Source organism: Antennarius striatus, chromosome 15, assembly GCF_040054535.1.
Source record: "Antennarius striatus isolate MH-2024 chromosome 15, ASM4005453v1, whole genome shotgun sequence".
Classification (NCBI taxonomy): domain Eukaryota; kingdom Metazoa; phylum Chordata; class Actinopteri; order Lophiiformes; family Antennariidae; genus Antennarius; species Antennarius striatus.
Window position 1 is genome coordinate 4,949,287 of NC_090790.1, and position 24,924 is coordinate 4,974,210.

Sequence of the window (24,924 nt, forward strand, 5' to 3'; positions counted from 1 at the left end):
TTAAAAAGACCGACCATAACAGTTCAATCTGATCATTCCATGTTTCATCAGGGGTTAAGACCGTCCATAGTTCCTTTCAACAGCACAAACTGTATGACTGGATATTAACTTATATCTTGTGTTACTTCTGATCACTCCTTTCCACTTGTACTCCAGATTGGTTTTTCTTTTTTAATAAGTCAGTATATGCCTGTTTTTCATTGTTGAGTCCGATTGATCGGATGTCTTGATGAGCCAGTGGAGACTTCATTATGATGCTGGGTGTGGTATTGTTGTTAATACCCCCAATAAAGACCTCAGTGAAATGTCTTCACCTTTCTTTTTATTGATGGCACTGACACAGGAGGCCCCACTTTAAAGGATAATGCTTTAAAAGTGGGGCCTTATCCTTTAAACCCCCCACTTTAAAGGCCAAAAATTGAATGAACACAAAGCAGTCACAGACCGCAACATCCCACGACATGGCAAACAGAATCCTGAAGTCTGCTTTCCTCTGAATTCAAAATTTCATCCTTGACCTACTTGCATAGGTCAAATTTTTATTTTTTATTTTATTTAACCTTTATTTATCCAGGTTAGCCTCATTGAGATTAAGAATATCTTTTTCAAGAGGGACCTGCACCAAGACGGCAACAAGAAGTAGATCACTGTAGATCAAAGCAGTAGCTTTGATCTACAGTGTCACTCATATCGGCCTTCTCCCTTGTGTTTCTATGTGATCCGGTTCCTGAGTGTAAAAAAGTTGAAATTTGACCTTGGCCTACTTTTCTCAAGGTCAAGGTCATCTCATTTTCATCCCCTTTGCCACTGACAGTTACAATACATCACCACTATGAAGCGGGATGTAACAAGGCAGTCAGAGACTGCAACATCCCGTGACAACAATGAATTCAACATTTTACCCTGACCTACTTTCATAATGGTCGCAGCAATGAATTCTACATTGTACTGTCAAGTATGACATTGACCTAGTTTTCCAAAGGTGAAGGTCTTAATCACATTTTTGGGCCTCTGGGTTCCTGAAAATGTTGTTTTTTGTTTTGTGATTATATCTCATCAGGATTCCGAGATGTGTACCTAAATCGGTATATAATTGAAAAAAAATTGACCTTGACCTAGTTTTTTAAGGTCGTGGTTGTGATCTAATTTTCATCCCCTTGCCTCATTGAGTATATCACCTTTTGTTTCATCTTTCTATTTTATCTGGTTCCTGAGATATGTGCAAACAATGTACAAAAGTTGAACTTTGACCTTGACCTAGGTTTCTCAAGGTCAAGGTCATCATCTCCTTTTCATCCCCTTTGCTGCCTCAGTAATGTGTTTTTTGTTTCATCTTTCTATCTGCAACGGTTGCGAAGATATTTGGTGGACGGACGGACAGACACACAAACACCTCACAATGCTTCCCCCTGAAAGCCAATACATTTAAACAGCTTTACACGGGCGTCTTTTAAATAGCGTTTCCTACAACTTTGTGGCGGACATGTTTTCTATACTTTTCGGATAACCTCCCGACCTCTCATGAGAAACACATTCTGCTTCAAGATCCAGACCATCACCTAAACATGCCATATTCTCCTTCTACAAAAATATAATATATGAACGTTCAAACCAATGATCCAAATAACTGCACACAGTAACAGAACTTTAAATATGATTGTAATTTATTTTCCAGCATTCAGTGTTCATTGAAACGTGCAGTCTCGTGTATGTCACTAGCCGATGTCAAAGGTGTTTGTATAGACATAACAAAAATCAGACAAGGATGATGCTTGCAGGACGCTGACTGCAGCTCACTTAATGGCAACCAGTGTCATTATTCACAAGCATTTTCTGAAAATTCCAAAAGTCACGTTTTAATGATAAAATCCGAAACCGACTGATATCCTGTATGACATCAGCTTCAGTGCCCGTGTGTATACCTGTAATGAATCATTCCTGAGACGTACAAACACACAATAGAATGAAATTGTAAATCAAAGACACGGTTTACTTTGAAACATGTTATTGTAGTTGAGACAACATGACTGCCGCCATCTGTGTTTTGGAGATGAAATAAACAAAAACCTTATCAGCACCTTGGCAGAAGTGACCCATCTGAGCTCACTAACAGTATTTAAGTAGAGGACCAGCAGCCAGTTGAATCGGACTGTCAGGGAATGACAGCAGATGTGTTTCCAAACAGAATATATTGTTCTGAGGTTGTTCAAGACAATCTGGCTTTAAATGAACAACAGACAAGATATTTGGAAGCTCCAAGTACATAACACAAATCAGAGGGAGAAAAAACACTGAGTATAAAGGATAAAACAGACATTTTAAATTATTCAATACAAGGTAAACGTCTCTGTAAACAAAGCTGACTTCTCCATGCCTGGGGATGCTTGTGTTCTCTCAGGAGAATGAAATCACTTGACTTGAGAGATCAAATCCCAATGAAGAGGAAAACAAAGAGACTTCCTCAGAAATTGCTAGAGCTGCTCCAGTTCTCCTCACTAGACCTCTGAATTGAGGTTTGTGTCCTGGACTTCTGACTCATCCTGGACCTCAGGGTCCTCTAGCTGAAACACACAGGCCCCACGGTGAAGCCAAACGGATGAGAGACATTTGCACCTCCCATCACTGCGACATCTCTCAAAGGAAGCAGGTGCAGGTCCTCAAACTCAAACACAGACTCCTGAGGTCCAGAAGCAGACTCCTCTGCAGCCTGACACACAGAAACAAAATATTTGTTTTCTATATACTTAAATGCATCATTTATACTTCATTTAATTTCTAAAGTATTCAAATGAATATAAATGATAAGGAAACAGGAAGCTCACTAATACCATGCACTGAGGGAGAAAGCAAGCCTATTACATACCACACAATCTTTAAGAGCACCGAGGAAACTCTGCGTTCCTACGTCCGTAAGGAATTTGACGTTTCTGTCTGTCTGACCCAGTGAATCTCCTGGATGGCAGGAGTACGTTATGTTCTGGATGGCAGTGCTGCTGTGCAGCCTCAGAAAACGCATCTGGACCACATTAGCACCTGGGTAGTAGAACTGACAGGAAAGGAATAAGAATGCAACTTTTCAATTTAAGCACCACCATTTATCCTCTTTCATTTAATGTTTTAGGTTTGTGTGCTTCAAAATGTTGTAATTTGTCTTGTCTCCCAGCATCTAACCACATCAGTGAATATGATTCTACTTTGTTCCCATTAGAAGGATTCACTCACCTGGAATCCCTGCTCCAGCTTGCTGAGCCAATGAAAGGATCCTTCTTCAGAGAATTCTTCCATCCAGGCTCTGATGATCAACTGCAGACAGAAAGAGTCACACATTTGCAAATCTAAATAGGCGTCCTGCTGTCATGTGAGAGAATAAATGTTCCGATAGCTGCTGGTGAAGTCTGGATCAACATGCAGTCCAAGTATGAAGGAGAAATATATTGGCTACCTTAGTGTGACATGCATCCACCAACCTTGTTATTCTTAGGTTGAGTGAGTTGACTGCATTCCCTCGAAAGCAGTCAATGTTGTTTTGACTGCATTAGAGGGAAGGTGAAAGTTGATGATCACTCCTAAATAACATTTGTCTTCTGATCATCTCAGAGCTTATTTGAATAAATGTGTCTCATTTAGCCTCAGATCGTTCAACTACTCCCTGCAGGAAGCATCATTTTTTATTTTAAGGTTCACTTTGTCCCTTTTTGTATAACAAAAAAAAAATCTCCTTCACAAGTTCAAGTTCAGGTCGGACAGAAAGTGTGAGTGAACTGACAAGTCATCATTTAGATTCCAGTCATGCAAGACCAGTAAGGGAAGTTAATGGGTATGCCATTGATCCAGACAATACCATTCCCAGTGGACTTTCTCTGGTGATGTCTTTTACCTGTGAGTCCTGGGGATGAATGCAGGTCTGTTTTGATGTAGAGGAGAAGTTGCAGTAGGCCAGCAGAGCATCGGCTGGACTCCCCTGGTTGGGGTCGATGTAATACAATCCTGCACAAAAAGGTTTGTGAGAGTTCAGTGATTTCTGAGGACAGCAAAATGTTGTACTCCACACCTACAGGCAGCCCTGAAGATTCAAAACATGGGTGACTCTGCAATAGAAATGGAAGCATGATGTAGTTTTTCAATATACTGTATACCTATTTAATAATTTAAAAATATGTCCTGGACCTAAAAAAAGAAAAAAGAATATTTATGCATTCTTGCTGTAATTATAAGTGTTTAGTGAGTAAACCAGTATCCAGTCAGCAGAATGTACCTTTTATGAATATAATATCAAGTTCAAGTAAAATCTGACAATATTTCCATCCTTGATGACAAATTCTAAGGTTGTTCTGTGAGTAATTATAGTCTACATCAAATTAGGCTAAACAAATGGCATACTGTCTCATTCCAAGAAGTTAATTTAAAGCAGAGCTATGAGTAACAGAAAAATTAACTATTAGATTTGTTTAACTAACAAACTATTCTTGATTAATTCCTAAAAGTGAAATCAGCTGATTGAAAAATTTTACTTGTAAAAGTGAAATGAATGAAATTCTGAAAGTTGTTTGTTTTAACAAAAGTATAATGAGTTAGGCTGAAGAGGCAAGTTGACTGAAAGCACTGAGAGCAGCAGTTGATATTGAATGTATGTTAAATGATTATGCAGGACAGGAGCAGACAGGACAGCGTCCAGCATCCCAGAATCCTTTCATGTGAACTGACCATTGCTGTATTCAGGATGGCAGAGCCAGAGCTCCAGACAGGTGGTGGCAGGATGCTGCTTGCTGCCATCAGGAGGGTCTACCAGCAGACGAAGATCCTGCTGCAGAGAATCCAGCAGACTCTGGAGCACAGGGTAGCTGGACTTATCGGACATGTACATCAGACCCTGCAGACAGAAGAGGAAAAAGACGGGCAAACGTAACAGGAAAGAGAAAAAAAAGAATTAATTTAATGGATGAACTTGACGTATTCTTCATTCATGGCTGTTTGTATAGGTGTGTGCATGAAAAAAAAGATCTTAGGAATATAAGGCGCTTTACTTGCCTTAAGTTCAGTCAGTGTCATGTTCAGTGACGGTCCTGGGGGTCCAGGAAGTCCAGGAGGACCCTTGAATAAAAAAAGACATGCACAAATTGGGTACACATACAGTAATACACTGTGATAACTGTATCTTTGACCAGAGGAATCTTCATTCATCAAAGAATCTCCCTTTTTATTGTATCCACACTGCGAGAAAAAGAAAAACTATTGTGAAACAGCAGCATTCAGGAACTTGAGGATCTCCTCTTTAGAGTGTGGTAATCTCTTTTGTCAAAAACAAACCCACTGGGGACTTCCTGTGGCTGGACCCACTGGGATTTACAGCACACCAGAGAGTTGTGTGATCCAAGCAAAAGTGATGCGTTGGCCGGGAATCGAACCCCGGTCAACTGCTTGGAAGGCAGCTATGCTAACCACTATACCACCAACGCCATACAAATAAATGGGTAGGAAGAGTGAATTGAGCACAGCCCTCTCATGAGCTGGGAGTTTATTTTCCATACTCCAGTAATAAAAAAAACAAAATAAAAAGCTAAATGCGTCACATTGAGAAAGTGCGGTCAAAATGCAGATGATCCGTAGAACTGTTCAGTGAAGGGGTGATGATGTTTTTCTCAAATCAAGTAAGACAGTGTTTTTTTAATTTTATTTTATATATTGTACTATTATGATCCCCGATGGGAAATTGAGAAGGCACACTCATTTTTGCCGCTCATGCATGTATACTAGTGTGTACAGGCCCCAATTAGCTTTTTCCTCTGATGTGGGCTGACTTACTGGAATTCCCTTCCTCCCAGGCGTACCAGGCAAACCTTGATGGCCTTTCAAACCCTGCAGGGAGAATGATACATGAAGAACAACACACAGGTCAATATGACATCATTAATCATAAAAACCCATTGATATGAAAATAGACAGCCACAAAATCTCATCATCTTCAACCCCAACTTAAAGTGTGACACCTTTATGACTGTTAGCGTCATTAACATAACCCATAGCGATGCAGACGGTGAGAGTTCTGCAGGGAGTTTGCGTCAGATAACGGTGAGTAAGAGCTGAGGACAGCTTGATCTGTCAGAAGAGAGCTGAAGCTGATCATATCATACCTCTATTCCAAATGGACCCTGAAACGGGGGGGGGGGGGGGGGGGCAGGAGGAGAAAGGGGTATTAGCATAATTTTTCAGTATGAAGTGAATTCATCATCAGGCTTCAGCTGCTTCATTAAGAACTCATCAGTTAAGGTCTTGCAAATTTTATAATCGCAGTCAATGGATTTTTTTATCCTAGGACACAGTAGGTTGAACACAATCATTACGTGCTGCTGAACTGTGAATGACTCAGCAGCAGATTGGTTGGCTGTGTGATAACAGTATGCATTTTGCAGGAATAAGTTATTGAGTTATTATAAAACAAAAGAACATTTCCACCAAACATTCCACCTTTGTGTTGTATCTGAGTGACAGATGAACCTGCATAAATTGAAAATATGAAAAATCATAGACAAAAATGCATAGCCGGAGTCAAAATGAAGCGCAATGATGTTTAAGCTTTTTTTTTTTTAAAAACAAGAAAAACAAGATGTCTATTTCTGGACCTGTTCATGCATGTTTAACTCAGGCTGAACCCGTTCACTTGAGTCAGCTGCAAATCCAGTATCTCTCTTTCTCTCTCTTGATTGTAGAAAAGATGATTGCGGAGAACGGATAATTGCTTTTTTTTTTTTTCTTAATTGTGTCTTTTTTTGAAAAAAAGTTTTTTTAGCTTGATAAATGTTAAGGTTAGATGTTTTTTTGTTCAGTAAACGCACAGTACTATTGAAAATCCTCTTTACGTGAATCTGTTTTGGATTTTGTCACTTGACTTTTATGAATAAAAGTGATGTTATAAATCAAATCAAATGTCTCTTTTTTTTTCTTCAGTATTTAAACAACTGAGATTATCACAATTTCTTGTTGACTGTACTAAGATTACAATTCACAGAAGAGAATGTGTGCAAAAATAGAACATAATAAAGATCAAACAACTGAGTTCACATAGCCAGCAATAAAAAAGTGCAATAATAAAATATCTTTAATAACTTCTAAAAACGTACAGGCAATCCTGGCATCCCTGATACTCCCATTGGTCCTGGTAGACCAATGTTTCCCTAGGATGAGGGTGGGGACACATTTGTTAAAGTTAGACATCATGTTGATCGATTCAACTGAATGGAAAATGCAAAGTTTCAAAACTCAGAAGGGAAAATAAGAACACAAACTGCAATCTTGATTTATTCACCTGCTCTCCCTTTGGACCCGGGGGTCCTGGTAACCCAGTATTACCTCGAACACCCTGAAAAAACATTACAAAAAAAAATCAGAAATCATAATGTTTCCTGTGACACATGAGAAATTCAGACAATTAGAATGTATAGCATGAATTATTTACTGACTTCAGCATTCTTCATTATTCTCAGTATAAATGAGGTCCTGAAGGCATCAAAGTGCTAACAAATAAATAACCGAGCCTGGACCCATTGGGGGCCTGAAGCACGCCTCGATTTGTTGATCATTTTGCAATAAATTTACCGATAAAAATCAGAAATTGACGTTTTAAAACATTTCCAGGTTTATTATCACATTGAGCTACATTTGCCTATTTTGGGTGTAATCTGCCATAAATGAGCTCTTTCTAACTAATTCTTCCTCCACGAGCTCATACGAGTTGGCCAAATGACTATTTTTGCATAAAAAATATATTAAACCCTCCAAAATGACCACAGAGCAACAATGTGAACACAACACAGGATTTATTGCTGGATTGTTTCAGATTGCATCTCTCACCTAGGTGAGCATAAACTGAGAATATAGATACAGTAATCTCTCACGCATTCGGCTTCACCTCATTGCGGATTTTTAGTAGGTAGTCACGTGATACCGTACCTGCATTCTATTGGCTGACAGCATCTGGAAGTGTGCTGTGTTCCGAGACTCACGGAGCGCAGCGCACTTCCGTGTATTAAAGAAACACTTAAAATCGTTTTAAACAATCTATGAGTGTGGGAAAAGGTACTACAGATAGAAGGTGGTTTAATATTAGCATGGAAGGATTCATAAACGTTTAAATTACCGTAAATAATAAAATAAATAGTTCATTGCAATATTGCGGAATTGCGTCATTTGCGGGTGGAACGCATTAACCACAAGTAATAAGGGATCACTGCTCCTGTGACAGAAGCAACCACAGCATGACAGTAATCATGTGTAGAGTGGGCCCAGGTTGGACTCCACTGTGGGTACGGTGGGAATTTAGCATGAAAAAATTCAATGCTGAACAATATAGTTATATTTTCAAAATATACAGCTAATAAAGAGTTTTAGTTTTTGAATTCAACAGATTGTACAAGAGTTTTACCAAATACATCTCCGTTCCATTCATCTGTTAACATTATGCACAACCAGACACCAGCTTCTGGCAGCATTCCAAAGAAGGAATATTTTCCAATCCTGTAAAATCCCTGGCTACACATGCTGAAAAACTTTCTTTAATACCCGTACAGAATAAGATTGTCTTTGGATTCAAGACAGCCTCCGATTGAATATTTTTGAGATCACTTAGAGACCCCTCTGGGAGTGCAACACGTGATGGAGGAAGATGGGAGTCGGCTTGAAGGATAAAAAAGAAGGTCAGTTATCTTCTAGTTCACTTTGGTAACTACAGGAATACAGTAGTTTTCTTATAGATAACCTTTTGTCAGTTTCTTGAACATTGCGTAAACATTGCTAATTCCTTTCCTAACCCTGCCTCATCGTGTCTCTTTGTATCTCTTCTGCAGGGTCTGGTGGATGTTAAAGCTCTCAAGTTTATGCTTTATCAAGAGCATCATTTTCAGTAGCTGCCTTTTCAAAAAGCTGAAGCTCCAGGTCCTTGGTCTTGTCCTGTCTTTCATTTTCTGAGGAGCTGTAGCACGAGATCAGAAACAAAAAATGGCTGCCTGGTGGGTAGAAGCCTCCGTGTCATCACAGGGCATAGCCATGATGCTGTGTAAGTTGAACAGATCTGCTAAGTCTCATTATCCGTCTTGAGCTTGCTGTTTTGTATCACCTCTTTGCTCCTGGGCTGCTGTGACTCAGGCTCATGGACATTAATCACAGTCTACTGCTGACCCCCTCAGCTTGCTCTAGTTTGATATAAACATGCTCGAGGCTGCTGCAGTGTGCTGCTGGCAACTCAGGTATAGGTGATATACCTGAATGATTTCAATTCACACCCTAAACAATTTATTTTTGATGTAAAGAATAGGAGCTATTGGCTACAGAATATAAGTATCCAAAAAATACAAGCTCTGTATGTAGATGAAGTTTTGTTTTCTACGACCAACTGTGTCAGTAATTTACAGTGAAAAAAACACCTTAATTATCCTCAAAACATAAACAGATAACGTTACCATCACCCTTGTCAAAACTTGAAGAAATAACATTTGGAAACTTTGTGAGAAAGGACTGTGTCTCTAAATATTATAATATTTTAGTCACTCAATGAAGATAAACAAAATGCTTGTAAAATAAATGTAAAAGAAGATACTGATGAGTCAGACTGGAATGATGCTTGTTTTTTTTGCTTTCACAAAAACAACAAACCCAAACTTTTCACACATCGACACCGACTACTACTGCTGCTACTGTCATACAGAACACAACTGGACTTCCTCTCCTACTCCTCCACTTTGGTGGAGGAGTATTCCCTTCATTGGAACTGTGGATAATGGAATGCTTCAGATCTGAAAGATTAGAAAGACGATTGAACATTGTCAACGGTAAACTGGATAACTTTGATAAACTTCTGGAACCACATACTGCATGATCAGCATTATACATGAAGATGTGAGATTCACCTGAAACTTGAGAGCGTTGGTACAGTAGAGGTAACTCTACTCTATCTCTACTTTATACATGTTATTCTTTTAAACTATTTGGTCTTCTCATTTGTATCTTAACTTGTGTTGTGCAAGTATCTGCTGTATTTGGAAGAAACTGCAGAACAAAACTGTGACGCTTGTAACCAAAAGTTACTTTAATAATCACTGTGTGTGTTCATGTGTTTGCCGCCATACCTTCACGCCATCAGCTCCAGCTGGCCCCCGGAGTCCTTTCTCACCTTTCTCCCCCTCAAGACAAAAAAAGTGAAACATGAGTCTGAACTGAGCATCGTTACAGTTATGAGTTGCAAGGACGGTAAAGAATAAACAGAAAGCTTAAATATTGCATACAGCCGTATCAATGTAATGAGCAACACGACCTGACACAGAAAATAAATAAATTTAGTGGCAGAATTTATTTTTTTTACTTATTTATTTATAGACAGGGTTTGGACTTGTAACACGTTGATTAATTCTCACCTTGCTTCCCTTGTCACCTTGATCTCCCTCCTCCCCACGCAAGCCCTGGATTCCCTTGGGAACAAAAATGAAATCATTTTTAAGTGGCCATTAAGCCACTAAATTATTTTTTTTTAAAAAGAAAAAACCTGATCCAAAGATCTCAAGTGAAAAAAAAGAAAGAGTTTTCTTACAATCATCCCTGGCCACCCGGGGAGGCCAATCTCTCCTGTGTCTCCCTTTTCCCCCTGAACAACACAACACAATGTTTTATAGACTCATAAAAAATAATCAAGATGTGCACAAACCCCGTGGCCATCTATCGCACCTTTGGTCCTCTCTCTCCTCTGGGTCCTCTGGCTCCTGCCTTACCTCGTTTTCCCTGCAGACAAAGTTAGCAATTTTTCATGGTAACAGAAAGGGAGGACAGAAAAGAATCAAGGATTTCATGAATGAATCTCTACATTAGGTTCTTACCAAATTAATGGGTATTTTTATTCATTTCTTCCAACACTAAATAAAATTTCTGTCACCAAGTTGTCAAAAGGTAATAACAGCAGAATGACAAACAGAATTCTCTTACCTTCCGTCCAGCCTGACCTTCCTTCCCCTGTGATCCAGTCATGCCGTCGTCTCCCTATGGGGGAAAACAGACACTGTGAGGAAGCGAAAAAGGACAATACCAACTGTGGACAATAACATTTAACAAATGAAGCCGTGTATAATGTAATAATATTTGTAATTAACATACAGTATTTATGTAATGGCTATATCTGGATAATTATATAGTTATCATTAATTACCTCTACTACAATGGAAGGCAGACTAAGATTTACATTTTATAGTGTATAGTGTTAGCAGATACTTTGCTTTGTTACTGAAGTAAGCCCTGACCCATCATAAGAAGGAAGGGGTTGATCCACGTGTTGCTGTCTAAGTACGGCCTCGCAGATCACTGATGAGAACATCGCTTCTTCTTATTTTTGGGTAAATTACAACGCCACCATCTCCTTCATCAGCACAATGTTAGTGTTTGAACAACAGGTTTATTTCCAAATGTATTTGGTTTATTAATCCATGGTGTACCCTGTTTCTCGATTGAAGTCAGCTGGAATAGGCTCCAGCAGACACGTGACCCGCAAGGCGGATAAGCGGCTGAAGACGAGACGATTGTGGTCATCTCGAAGGACTGAATGAATATCACACCACAGCATGTGGATCTCACCTTCTCTCCCTTCATTCCATGCTTCCCTTCTGGTCCTGGACTTCCAGGAACTCCCTACAGAGTAGCAATGTGTCAGCTGTTAAGGTGTTGTTCAGATGGCCGGCCACCACACACACAAAATACACAGATACACAGCAATTTAACTGTACTGTAATCAATAATGAATTAGTACCAACAACAGGTATAAAAACAAGACTTAATCATCCACAGTGCTCCTGTGTTGTACATGTCCTCACACTTACAGGAGTCCCTATGGGACCAGGGAGACCCGGGGGTCCCATCTCTCCAGCGGGCCCCTGGGAAGTAAAAAAACATTCAATGAGTGAAAGTTAGACTTGCTAAGAGGCAAGAGCTGATTCAAGACGGCTCCAGGTTTCACCTCAATCCCTGGCAAAGCTGGAGGACCTTGTATTCCTGGCAGACCTTCATCACCCTGTACATGTGATAGACACGTTTATCCTAAAGGTTTAAATATGGCTCAGTGGATTTCTAAATACCACGAGACTAATGAGAAAACATCACAAACCTGTTCCCCTATTGGACCTGGAGCTCCTGGCTCTCCCTTCAGTCCTTGTGGACCAAGTTCGCCTCCATGTCCTGTTTCCCCCCGTGGTCCAACGACTCCAATCGCACCCTGTCAGCAGACATTAAGGTAATATACATTACCTTAATAAGTTAATGGTAACTTGTTCATTATTTGATTTAATTGTCCATCAGCTTCAGAATGAGCTGTGTTTTGATTCAACTGCGACTTCAAACATAGTTATTTAAACTTCTCCCATCTCCCTAAAAACATCTATAAATAAGTTGTGTAAAGAAAAGTGGACTGATGCATAGCGGCGTCAGGGAACTATTTATTATGGTCTGATTCCTCATGGTCAACAAAAAAACAAACAACATCACACTATGTAAAACTGTGATATGTCAAACCCAAGGCTGACTGTCTTTATGAACAGGTGGTATACACTGCATATGTTGATGCCATATGAATGTGACTCTTATTTGGGCTGGTTTTTATCAGGAAGGTTCTTCCAGGAAGGTTCTTCCTATAAATCATAATGTGGCCTTTCAGCTCACAAGCTGTGCATTCTAATTGGGGTCCTTGTCAGATTTCTAGTCAACAGCAGCGTGCTCTGTTCCACAGACATCAGGCTGATAACAGAAGCTACACACACAAAAACCCAGATTGTGTCTGGATGACAGACTAACCAGAAGAGGACAAGCACTAAAAAATAAAATCCAATCTATAGCTATAAAAATATCTTACTTGTAATTCAGTCAACGACAACCGACTTCAAGCCCCAACAACTAATCAGCTACTTGACATGATTCACATATGTACCAAATTCTTCAAGGTGAAATGCATCACTTTGGTTTGTTCTGCCATAAATTGTTTTTTTGGAGGATGAAAGGATCAACATTCAATATGCCTTGCCTAGATTACATTGTAAAGAACTTTTGAGTTTAGTTTTTTTTTAGTAGTTTATGGATAGTCCTTAAAACAGATGGCAGAACATCTAATTACATTTTTGCCTCCATGAACACCACTGCCAATACACAAGAATTATCACAGGCAAACAAATCCAGGGAACGACGCTTATTCAGGATACTTACAGGCGGTCCCATTCCCCCGGTGTCTCCTCTGACGCCACGTGCACCTGTTAATCCCTGTGTGACGGGAACGAAGAGATCAAATCTATAGCTGTTGTCATAATCTGAAGCTGACATTGAAAAACAAAGTGTTGTTAAAATTAAAGGAAATTACCTCCTGGCCCGCCACCCCTGGAGGTCCAGGAAGCCCCGCAGGCCCATACTCCCCCTGGAGACACAGATGAAAATTTCTTTACCTCTCTTAACCTGAAAAAGAATTCACTGTATCTAGTGGCGAGGTAGGTGTCCTTTCAGTCAGGAGATGATGATACAGAAAGATAAATACTTTATTGATACAGCTTTGATCTTACTATGAGCATGAAGTTATTCTGAGTTGATTTTGTCTTTGGTTAGAATACTTATGCGATTGTTTCAACTTTTTTTCTAATTTACATGAGTGACAGACACTGACGTAGAAAATAATGGTAATTAAACGCAATTATGCTCCCTGGAATATAAAAGTACTCCTAGATCAATCTGGCTTTGAGGGTTTTGGTTCACTGCTTACACCCAACAGTCACAAGCAAAACGATGCTCATGACACCATGAAATAAGAAATAGATCCAGAGAGATGAAGATGGTTTGTTTGAGTCTGACATCATGAGAACAATGAAAAACAGCAAAATGACAGGAATACAATATAATAATAATTTTTTTCCTTTTTAATAACACAGCAGATAATAAGTATCCAAACACCTGACACCAAAGATGGTCCAAAAAGCTCAGAAAACTGAACCTCGTCAAATCAAGACAGTTCTATCCAATCCAGTCCAATTATTTACTGTACTGAGTTGTTGATATGTCCGACAGAGGACCCCCAGATCTCTTTAAAATTAGAATGAAAATTGAATCGCACCGTGTGCAGAAACCACAGCTTTTAACAAAAATTATTTCCACTCTCAGGCTAAAACATTTAACCATAAAAATAAGCTTCTGTATACAAAAGATCTGTTGCATGTGGTCTTATGTCCAAGGGGGAAATGTATTTGGGGCATGTCTTACCTCAAGGGGTAGAATTTCTTAGCTGATTACATCAAATCTGGGTTTAAAGTAATGTAAAGTAATTAAAGCAAATAGAAAAGGGGAAGCAATCAGTCTCCTAACTGATCATCAGTGTGATATGGACATATTACTGATCAACGATTACTGATTTTCATGTCCTGTTCTTTCAGAACAATGTCGGAACACCCAGAGTATGTGATCATTGGCTGGAGACTCTTTTCCTCCATCGTATCATGACCCTCTGCTTTGTCTTTATATTTGGATGCATTTGGAAAATGCACCAATATTTAACCAAGGAGGAGCAGTGTCGCTCTTCATCCCCGTGTGTGTTAACAGGCCTTGATCCCTTTGATTAACCAGGCATGTGATGTGTGTGGGGGAAATAATGCATCATTAATGAGGAAAATATTCATTACTACATTACCTGCAGCGATTTCCTCGCAGCAGAAATGATAAGTACACGATGGAGCACAGCAGCTTAACTTCATTAATTTTTAAACTTCTGGCATGCAGACAGGATCTAGTGTTAATTAAACTTCTTCCTTTAAACATTCAAGCAAATTACAGCACACAGTGCAGATTCAGACAAATTTTTAGTAGCAGCTGTCCTGATGAATCCTGATGCACCACGGGAGTGAAATGTCCAGTGGGGAGTCCGTCTCTAAATTGGAGAACATAATTCCTTTCAGAGGATGTGAGTGAATTAAAACAGGCAGATGGTATGGGTGTTGTGCAGGCATGTATTACTATCTACTATCAAAACAGCTGGATTTCTGGAATTCTGTCTGACCAAGGAAATCTTATATCCAAAGTGTTGTCATACTACCTCTACATTAAATCTGGTTATTTTGAAGTTGCTGGTGTGATAAATTTTAGTGAACATGGGCTACCAATCAAAGTAAGTAAGAAAAGTTTTTACTCAAATTGAAAAGAGACGAAGAAAACACAGACTGACTCAACAAACAACAAACTGCAAACTGAATGAAGCCACCGAGTAAACTTTTACAGCAGTAGTCGGCTTTCATCGCTTCCCTCCAAGTGGTGGAGTGCTAGCATGAAAAAAAATATCTGAAAATTTTTTGTGTGAACACGCAACATAAGAAAGTCCTGAAAGAAAGTATTACCTTCTGTCCCGGAGGTCCATCTAACCCTGGGCGTCCCGGCCGGCCTGGGATTCCCTAAAATAATCAGAAAAACACATCAACGTCTGTAAGATGGATAAACATTATCTCAGAACATGAACAGTTCAAATAAAGGTTGACTTAAAGGCTGCTGAGAGCCTGACATTGACAGCAAAAGTTCACCTTTAACCCGGCCAGACCAGATGGCCCCACTTCTCCCATAAGGCCCGGCTCACCCTGTTGAAGAGGAAAAACGTGACATCAGCAGTTTCCACTCATTTTTGGTCGAGGTTATGATTATACATAATTTAGTTTCATTTTAAAAAAGGATCTGCAAATTAACCTGGGCTGTTTAGAAACATTACTCAAACGGAGCTAGCTCACCCTTAGTCCAATGTGGCCCTTCTCCCCCTTTGCACCTCTTTCACCATTTTCACCTATGCGTCCCCAAGGGCCTTCTTGACCCGACGGACCAAGACGTCCCACCTCTCCCTGACAAAAATAACAATCATTACAAAAATAAAAATATCACTGAGTCAAACCAAAACAATCACTTTCCACATCTGTGAATTAAAATTTTCTTTTTAAAGTTTAGAAGGAATTTATGTTGACCTTATCCCCCTTTGGTCCAGGATCTCCAGGATCCCCAGGATGCCCGATATCACCCTGCAGAAGAAGAAGTGAAATAATTAGGAGCTAAAAAACTGTCATATAGCACACTGGAAAAAAGGGATCTGCAGTTTGGGAAATATCCTTACTTATTTCTGGTTAGGTTTTTTTTACTTTTTGCTGTTTTTTTCACTTTTATTTGCTCATTTTTTAATCAACCCTGAATTCTGGATGGATGACAATTATCGTTCTTATCTGACTGATTTTGTTTTTTCCTCACATTTACAAAGGCAATCACAAAGTCTATTAACTCTGCTGAGCTGTGGAGAGGGTAGACAGCTGTGTTGAAAGAGTGAGAAATGACAAGTCAGGCCAGTTCACCTTCTTGTAATATAAATCAATCTCAACTCAATCTGAAGACCTGGACATGAATCTGAGTGAAGCACGTCCACCTTCACATCATTAAGGACACCTTGATTTGACGGTTAATATGTGATGATGATTTATTGATTTTCTTCAAAAGGCGTTTATGCAAATGTGTCTTTTCATTTCTGTGCGCTTGTGATGAGTTAGTGCTGACGAAAACTTGCAACTCTAAAAATACATTAGGGCTGTGATCAATAGTTCTTTTACTGACAATGAGACAAAGAATCCTGAAAAATTCGCAAAATAGTTTTTCAGAATCAAAATCATCATCATCATCATCATCATCATCATTATATTTTCAGCCATCCAGAAGACTCACACGGATGACAAAGAGAAGAAACAAAACTTTTAGCAAACATTTAACATTTTCGAGCATTGAAGATCCTGATTCAAACAAATATATTAGCTTTTGCTTGAAAGGTAATGGAAAACATGAATTCATTAGTTCTTTTAGTTAGGTATTAACCACAGCTGCACACACAAAAAAAAGCATATGCAATGACTGAAAAACCGTTTTTGTGAAGCTATGAAGCAAATAGGATGGAGATGATGTTGAAATTCTTCACTGAATTGTAAAATCACTGCTTGTGGAGCTGCTCTACTATCTATGACACAAAAGTATAACTCACAGAGAGCGTCTGCAAACAGTTCTGTATAAATATTCTATGGATTCACTCACCTCTTTCCCCTCTGGCCCAGATGGGCCTGGTAAGCCTTTAGTACCCTCAAGTCCTCTCTCTCCTAGTATCCCAGGAGGACCAGGATTACCATGGGAACCCTTGTCCCCCTGTCAATCACGTCAACAAGAGAGGACAGGAATCAGATATGGATGGGGACTGCAGGCTTATCAATGCTGTCAGACAGTTTTAATCCCTCACACTGCTCCACAAAGTTAAACAAAATGTCCTTGGCCTCACCGTGAATGAAAGCAAGCAAGGTCATTTCTTAAACTGTTTGTGGGGGCCAGATAGTGACAAGAAGAATAAGATTCTGCAGTAAGCACCTGATCTCCTTTCGGTCCAGCTGGTCCTTCTGGTCCTGTCTGACCATGGAGACCCTGATGTGTAAGAAGTCAGAATCATCAGCTGTGGCTCTACACAAGTCGTTTACAGGAACAGTTGTGATGGTTGAACCGTTTTGTTCATCTTATTTATGCACTTGTCTTATTTTAGTCATAATTTTCATCTCTAAACATTTTTTATTTAAAATATTAGAGCATCAGATTTGGATAAAAGTGTAGTAAAAGTGGAGAAAATATTTAAAGATTCAATTGATTCTATCACAATTTTGAAATCACATTTGGACTCGATAAGACTAGATGTTAAAAATAAAATATTTTAAATGCGAGTTTGAAATGATGGGAGATTTTAAAGCACTATATTTAAAAGACATGTTCACTTTTAAATAGAAAGAATGGAATACTTTTTTTCTGCTTTACTGTAAAATAAAACCAACCTGGTGCCCATCTTGTCCTGTGGGGCCGGTATCACCAGGCAGGCCTGGTAAACCCTGAGGGGTACAGAATCAGTTCAGAAGTCCACCATGAACACTTACTAGTTGATTCTTACAGGAAATCTATGTTTACCTTGGGTCCTCTTTCCCCCGCCGTTCCTGATGATCCATCAGCACCATGCGGGCCCTGAGAGGACCACCCACAGAATCAAGTAAGTTTTTACATGAGAGAAGGTATTACCCAGAAACTAATTAAATTTAAACATTGATCAATCCTTCTGGACACTCAGAAGTCTGTATGAATCGAAGCAGCAGACAATGGTGGGCACCCACTCACTGGTATTCCTACTAGACCCTGTGATCCTTTGGGTCCTGGAGGTCCTGGGCTGCCTCTGGGTCCAAGTTTGCCAGTTCCCCCAGCAGCACCTTGAAAACCTTGAAGGCCCTAAAAGTCCCAAAGGGTTGCACATGGTTGGTCTGAATGAAACTTGAAAACTAGTATAGTGATTTCTTCTTGTGCCTTTCTGCACATTATGAATAAGAATGTCACTGATTAACTGTACATAGCAAAGTGCTATGTACAGTCAATCAGTGACATTCCAATAGCCATTCAATCAACTGTGATTCTTGAGTTGATTTTCATTTTAAGAGGCCATTGAGAGAGAGTCTGGACAAATGGATTTATAAACAGCCGGACTCAGACACCAGAAAATTTCTTTCAATAAATCAGTCATTTTGTTAAGATGTAAAAAGAGAATGACAGCAACCCTTTTCCTACTTAAATGCTTAATGTGTGGTAAATTATTGGCAGGTCCTTGAGAGACATTACTGATAACTAATCAATTGCATCTTTTTCTTTTAATTTAATGACAGCCAGCACTTCAATATTGAATTAATTCCTCATCAAAACAGGTGCATCCGTTAAGGTTAACAAATCTTCTAAGTTCTATTTATCCTGTGATAGGGTTTTGTTTTCCTGTCTTAGACTGAGCCCATGATTATATCTGCTTTAATCTAAAGGGTAATTCTTTGAAGGGAATACACAAATTAAATCAATCAGAGACTTCGTTCCATAAAGTACAGCATTGCTGATCAACTGAAAAGAATTGAAATCTGACTACTTCAACAAATATGTAGAACTTTGTTCAACAGAGCAGTAGCTGACTTCAAACCTATTGATGTCAGCCAAAAAAACTGCTCAATGAAGCCCCCTCTGTGTCCATTGTCTTGTCTTCTCAATGCAAATAGACCAGAAAAACACTGTGCAGTTTAAAATACATAATATCGACATATAATCCACAGTAATGTGACATTGTTAAGTTTAGTTCTCTGAATACAAACTGCTTCACTTTATTATGAAGAGTAACTTACCTGAAGTCCCTGTATCCCTTTGGGTCCTTCATCTCCAGGGCGACCCTGTTAGAAACGATCAATCATTTCATCATTGTTTGATTGGGAAAAAGCATATTCTGAAAAAGTTAAATCTGTAAACAGTCTAAACACAACAAGAAATTCTTGCAGTACTGTTGCAGGGTTATTTCAAAACTACCACTGTGGACATTAACAATGCATAGACTCTGTGACTGATCCACAGATCGTGATGAGTGATATGTGTAATACTGTAAGCTGAAAAAACATGACCTAGTAGACCAAGTTTGTAGTAACAGTTCCATTCATACTTACTGTAAATTCTGCTAGTCTTCATATATATTGACTTTTAATTCTCTCCTTTGACAAAACCGTAAATCTGTAAACCCCCACTGATGGAGAATTTATTTGAGCACGATTAGAAAAGGAGGATAATCTGTCAACGTTATTAGCCTGTGTGAAGTGTTGGTTATACTCCGTGTTGGTTTTAGAAATTGTATTTCTTTATGACTATTATGTGATGCTGCATATTAATGAGTAATTGTAAATAATAAAAAACACTGGTATTGCAGTTCAGGTCCTTCAACAACATGGTTAGAAAGGAAAATATCTAGCGTGCTCGGTAAAAGTTTTTTACCTGATGTCCTCTGGGTCCCTTCTCTCCAGGGGGACCAGAAAGACCCTGAAAAAACAATTGCATCAGATTGTTTTAATGCCAGAATGAGAAGATGGAAGCATCTTGGTCTCAAGTTGTGTATAACTTAGAGCCTCTGTATGCCTTTATTTGTATACTCTGTGTTTATGTGTTGTTGTAAGCTTGTGGGTTTGTGTATTGTGTTTATTAAAGAGTCTGTTTCCATCCAGACATGGGGATTTGTTTTGGTTTTGACCTATTCCAACAAGGGGTTTGTCCAGTGGGCACAAATACACTTTTATTCTTGAATTATTTAGTTTATTATTTTTTCATGAAAAAAATCTTATTACAAGTAAATGCGAAAGAAATGCTTCACCGTTGACAATCAGTGTCCACGGGTTCTGTGTTCCATCCATTCTCGCTCACAGTTTTATTCTTCTGGGAGTGAATTACAGATGTGCTGACAGGAACTCCCTCAGATTGTCCCCTTTGTTAACAGGGGTGCCTACATCTATTAGGAGTGAGTCCTTCAACGCTTTCACTCATGTTTGATTCAGAAGACCGCTGTTTTTATTAACCATGAATCCACCTCCTTTCCACTGTGTGTATCTGTCCAACTCTTGACAGGTTGATGGATGTCTCTGCAACCATGAGAGTGTGTGAGTAAAGAGTGTGTCCATTGACACAGCAGAACTTTGGGCAACGTGTGAACTTCAGAGAAAAGCCCAACTTTTATTTTTTAAAAGGAACTCTCCACGCAAGAGAGGCTTTCTTCTCCAATCCGGCCAACCAAGCAGGGAATTCTTTATAAATGCATCAAAGTTTAAACTTTGACTTCTTGAATAACTTGAACATTTTCTCTTATACAACAGAAAAACAAATCATAAAATCACAGCTGTTTGACTGTTCTTGCCTTGACCTATTAAAGGTTCTTGAATCCATCTAATAAACAATTAAGTTTAAAGTTAATGTAAGCTGTTGACACAACTGTCATGTGTTTGTGATTCAGCACAAAGTCTTCTACTTAATTGCTAAAAACTGCAGCGTTTAACGGGGCTGTGGATGAGCTAACGCTCAGCAGAGAAGCTGGAGGCTAGGATTAGGACAATTTTCTTGTCAGACTTGCCATCTCACTATGACATTAGATTCCATTAGATTGCCTCCAGTGGCCCCGAAACAATCAGTGTGACCTGATGGCCACTATAAACAAGCAGTTCTTCCACATAAATTGAGCACTTGACTGGTTTACTTTAATTTTACAAACCTTCGTGGTTGTGACTTTCACACAGCTTCTCATAATCAAATCCACTGAACATCATCCTCGTATATCTCCGTGCAATGTATCTGTTGCAATTGCTGCTATTGAGGCCTCTGCTGCACAGAACATTCATACACTCTTGACGGCTCTTTGTAAATAAATTTCCATAATTGCTTGTTTCTTGCACCTTTATTCTGTTTTATAATTGTTATGCACCCGAGTCCTTTTTTTCCACCGAGAGTTTGTACCAAAAAAATTTGTTTGTACACTTGTTTATGATGACATTAAAGGAATTCTATTCTGTTTAATTCAATTCAATTCAATTCAATTCAATTCAATTCAATTCTATTCTATTTTATTCTAACTTTAACCAGAAGTTCAAAATAAAATAAACCCAAACACTTACTGGAGGCCCTGTCTTCCCAACAGGCCCAGGTAAACCTCGCAAACCTTGTTCACCCTGGCAAAAAATAAGAAGAAAATTCATCAGATTATTTTTCATCAGAGTTAAAACTCATATTTTTTCTTCTTCTTCTCCTCCTTTCGGCTTTTCCCTTTAGGGGTTGCCACAGCGAATCAGTGGCCTCCATCTAACCCTGTCTTCTGCATCGTCTTCGCTCACACCAACTACCTTCAGAGTAGTTAAAACTTTAAAAGTAGTTTAACTTAAAAGTAGAGTTTAAAGTTAAAATGTAAGAGTTAAAACTTTTACATTCTTGCTAATTTTAAAAGTACATGTAAAATTTTAATCTACAATTTCAACCTTATCTGAGCGTGAATTTTCTTCTTCTCATTAACGTAACTTCTATAAATGGCTTTTCCTTCTTTGAACCTTGATATCCTCTACTGGTCTCATTTGCAGCCTGGCTGAAGCTCCTTTCCTGTAACTTTTTCATCTCCCCTTTTCAAGGAGCTAATGTGTGAGTATGTTAAATTAAGTGAGAGAAAGATGACTTTACCCTTTCTCCCCCAAACCCTGGAGACCCACGCATGCCCACGCTCCCCTGGATGCCCTGATGGGAGAAGGAACAACAGATGGAGGCATTTCATTAATCATCAGTTAATGATGCAGAAACCTTCCAGGCTTCAGGCTAATTATTCTCTCTTCATGCTGATTAATCCCAGAGTCAGTTGGTGTGAGAAATAGAAGCTTTCCGTAGCACAAATTCACTGTGGAGAAACAGGACATTTCATCTGAACTCTAAATAATTCTCAGCAAGACAAATAAAACATTTGTGAGAGAGGACATCAAACCAATCATGGTAGTAAACAACAAGCTATCTGTTATTTTCATGACTTTGTGCTGAGTTGGAATAATTAGTCTGTTGTGTCACACATAATTGATCTCTAGCTGACTAAACATGAAGCATGTTTGAATGTTCCCGCTCCATTGTGTTCTTGCTAGAATCTTCTATAATCCTAAAATCTAAATAATCACAGCAAAGTTAAACTGTGAAAGTTTCAGGTGAAAATGCTTCTGACCACAAATGTCTGCTGTGGATTCTGCATCATCAGAGTTCATTTTACCTCAAGAAAGTAGTGCATCCCTCGGATGCACGCTAAGAGAAAATTGTGCATCCCAACATGATGTCTATGCATCCCAAAGGTAATAACAGAATATACAGTACAGTAAAAGCTGTAGGCAATACAATATAAAAACTAAATTGTTAATTTTAATTTTTCATAACTGTTAAAATTAATCATAACTGTTTATTTTAAAAAAAAGTAAAATTATATATATATATATATATATTACTTTTATCAAATTGTTAAAGCCTGGTAGTTAAAAAAAACAAAAATAAAGAAAGACGTACTACATTTTCTTTCTTCACTTTTGCTTTTCACTCAATAGTTTTCTTTGCCTTTGATTCATAAACTGTATTCTTCTGTGGACACTGCACCAAGCTGACAGAGCCTTCTCTACACACATTCCAGTAATATCTGGCAGTAATATCTGTCTCTTTTTCTTCATTAACCTTTGATTGTTTTTTATGTAAGAAAGCACTCATTATCATTTGCTTTTTCTCCAACTTTTGCATCTTTTTCGGAGGTATGGTGATAATAAATCAATCAATCAACCTTTATTTGTATAGCACTTAATCACATCAGCAGACATTTCAAAGCACTTTAACAGACAGAGAAACCCAACAGGATCCTGCTAATGATTTCTCTGGATGGTCTAACCAACTCTTCGCTCTCACCTCAGCGTGTGAAACGAGCTGACATCGTGTTGCTGTTTGGTCAATTTTAATAAGGCAGAATCACGCGGATGAGTCTTGTGACGAGAAAGTTGCATAAGAAAGTTGCGCGAGATCAAAAGATAATGATGATTTCCGGGTTCAAAATTTAAGTGGAGAGATGGAAACATTGTGAATATTTTTGTTGAATGGAAGTACATTTAAAGCTTGCATCCCAGGGACGCACGCTGTCTGATGATCGTGTGTCCCCGTCAAAAAAATGTGCGTCTAAGACGTAAGGATGCACGCAATCGTGAACATTACATCATCATCATCATCTATAATATATATTCATATGATACAATATAATATAAACTGTATTATTACAGAGGTAGTACAGGTGTATTTCTTGTATGTATCCTTCTGAAGAATCACTTACATACATGCCTACTGGGCCCTGAGGTCCCTCCACGCCTGACTTCCCAGTGAAACCCTGAGAAAGTACACACAAAAACACGATCGCACAACTCACGTTACATCCGATACATCAGTTATGTTGTGTGATGTAATGGACGTCATGACCACTGCCTGTCTGTGGACTAACCCTTTCTCCTGGGGGTCCTGGTGGTCCTGTAGGTCCTGGTTTCCCTGGTGGCCCCTGTAAGACAACAACTGTGTCATCAAAGATCCAGAACACAAACAACAACCGTCAGTTCATCTGTTCAGCTACTCAGATTCATACGACCGCAACCGAAACATCAAAACTGACAATGAATTGAAGAGCCCATTTTTTAGAATCCCTGATACCATTTGGGAAATCTTTGTCTTATAATATCAGGTAGAATCCACAAGTTAAAAAACCCCTGTTGATTTAAAATATGTTTCAGACAGAAGGGCTTTAGAGGAAACCTAGCTGCTCTCGGCTTCTGTTCATCTACTGACTGTCTCTTCTCTTAAAGGCTCTGTCTTCTAAATAACACAATAAAAAAAGAACAATAAGAAATGTGTACCGGAGAACCCAGTGGACCGTCTGCTCCCCGTTCTCCAGCTGTTCCCTGAGGTCCCTGCAAAAGCAACAGACGGAAAACAATATGCAACAAATGTATGAGAATTCGATGTGAATATGATTGGAGAAACCAATATAAAAAGCATTCAAGAGAAAAATAAAAGTGCAAATGGGGTGGTGACTGTCATCTAATCTATTTCTTACAGATTTTAATGAGCAGACGGGCACTGAACTATTAAACTGCTGGTTTAAATGAGGTGATTCAAAAATTTTCACTAGTAGTTGATTAATTTTCCATTTAATTGTTTATGGGCCATTTCAACAGATTTGACTCATGAGGCCACAGCTTAACTGTGAGTATTTAGTGAGCTATTAGTGATTAAGAATTTAAAATAAGTCTTTTATAATAGTTATTGAAGAAAATTAAGAGATTTGAAGTAAAACTTCTTAGACAATTCCTGACTTTCCTCCTTCTTGGTGTCCCGGGTTTTGGCTTCAGTGTGTGTTTGCATCTGTTCCGTCACTCCTTTCACATTGAGCTATAATGTCAGCTGATGTTACGGGCGTCTCTGGTATTCCTAGGGTCTAGTTATGTCACATTAGCAACCTGCTTT

The 24,924-nt window shown here is 38.9% G+C and overlaps 1 protein-coding gene and 1 non-coding gene across 2 annotated transcripts in view; both read right to left on the reverse strand.

Annotated features, from left to right (window-relative positions):
- Positions 1-1,652: 1,652 nt before the first annotated feature.
- si:ch211-196i2.1 (collagen alpha-2(I) chain) overlaps positions 1,653-24,924 on the reverse strand; it is an 86,902-nt gene continuing 63,630 nt past the window's right edge. The window contains exons 32-68 of the mRNA XM_068334214.1: positions 24,315-24,368; positions 23,909-23,962; positions 23,744-23,797; positions 22,087-22,140; positions 21,534-21,587; positions 19,873-19,917; positions 19,239-19,283; positions 18,205-18,312; positions 18,001-18,054; positions 17,871-17,924; positions 17,419-17,472; positions 17,095-17,202; positions 15,993-16,046; positions 15,765-15,872; positions 15,564-15,617; positions 15,384-15,437; positions 13,373-13,426; positions 13,222-13,275; positions 12,134-12,241; positions 11,987-12,040; positions 11,850-11,903; positions 11,608-11,661; positions 10,966-11,019; positions 10,711-10,764; positions 10,577-10,630; positions 10,404-10,457; positions 10,119-10,172; positions 7,304-7,357; positions 7,119-7,172; positions 6,132-6,149; positions 5,803-5,856; positions 5,029-5,091; positions 4,705-4,870; positions 3,878-3,987; positions 3,223-3,303; positions 2,864-3,046; positions 1,653-2,707 (exon numbers count right to left, since the gene is read on the reverse strand). Of these exons, the coding sequence (XP_068190315.1) occupies positions 2,558-2,707; positions 2,864-3,046; positions 3,223-3,303; positions 3,878-3,987; positions 4,705-4,870; positions 5,029-5,091; positions 5,803-5,856; positions 6,132-6,149; positions 7,119-7,172; positions 7,304-7,357; positions 10,119-10,172; positions 10,404-10,457; positions 10,577-10,630; positions 10,711-10,764; positions 10,966-11,019; positions 11,608-11,661; positions 11,850-11,903; positions 11,987-12,040; positions 12,134-12,241; positions 13,222-13,275; positions 13,373-13,426; positions 15,384-15,437; positions 15,564-15,617; positions 15,765-15,872; positions 15,993-16,046; positions 17,095-17,202; positions 17,419-17,472; positions 17,871-17,924; positions 18,001-18,054; positions 18,205-18,312; positions 19,239-19,283; positions 19,873-19,917; positions 21,534-21,587; positions 22,087-22,140; positions 23,744-23,797; positions 23,909-23,962; positions 24,315-24,368 (2,589 nt within the window). The 3' untranslated portion in view covers positions 1,653-2,557. The remainder of the gene's footprint in view (positions 2,708-2,863; positions 3,047-3,222; positions 3,304-3,877; positions 3,988-4,704; positions 4,871-5,028; positions 5,092-5,802; positions 5,857-6,131; positions 6,150-7,118; positions 7,173-7,303; positions 7,358-10,118; positions 10,173-10,403; positions 10,458-10,576; positions 10,631-10,710; positions 10,765-10,965; positions 11,020-11,607; positions 11,662-11,849; positions 11,904-11,986; positions 12,041-12,133; positions 12,242-13,221; positions 13,276-13,372; positions 13,427-15,383; positions 15,438-15,563; positions 15,618-15,764; positions 15,873-15,992; positions 16,047-17,094; positions 17,203-17,418; positions 17,473-17,870; positions 17,925-18,000; positions 18,055-18,204; positions 18,313-19,238; positions 19,284-19,872; positions 19,918-21,533; positions 21,588-22,086; positions 22,141-23,743; positions 23,798-23,908; positions 23,963-24,314; positions 24,369-24,924) is intronic.
- Positions 5,385-5,456, reverse strand: trnag-ucc (transfer RNA glycine (anticodon UCC)). Its single transcript has one exon. It is a non-coding gene; the product is annotated as a tRNA-Gly (tRNA).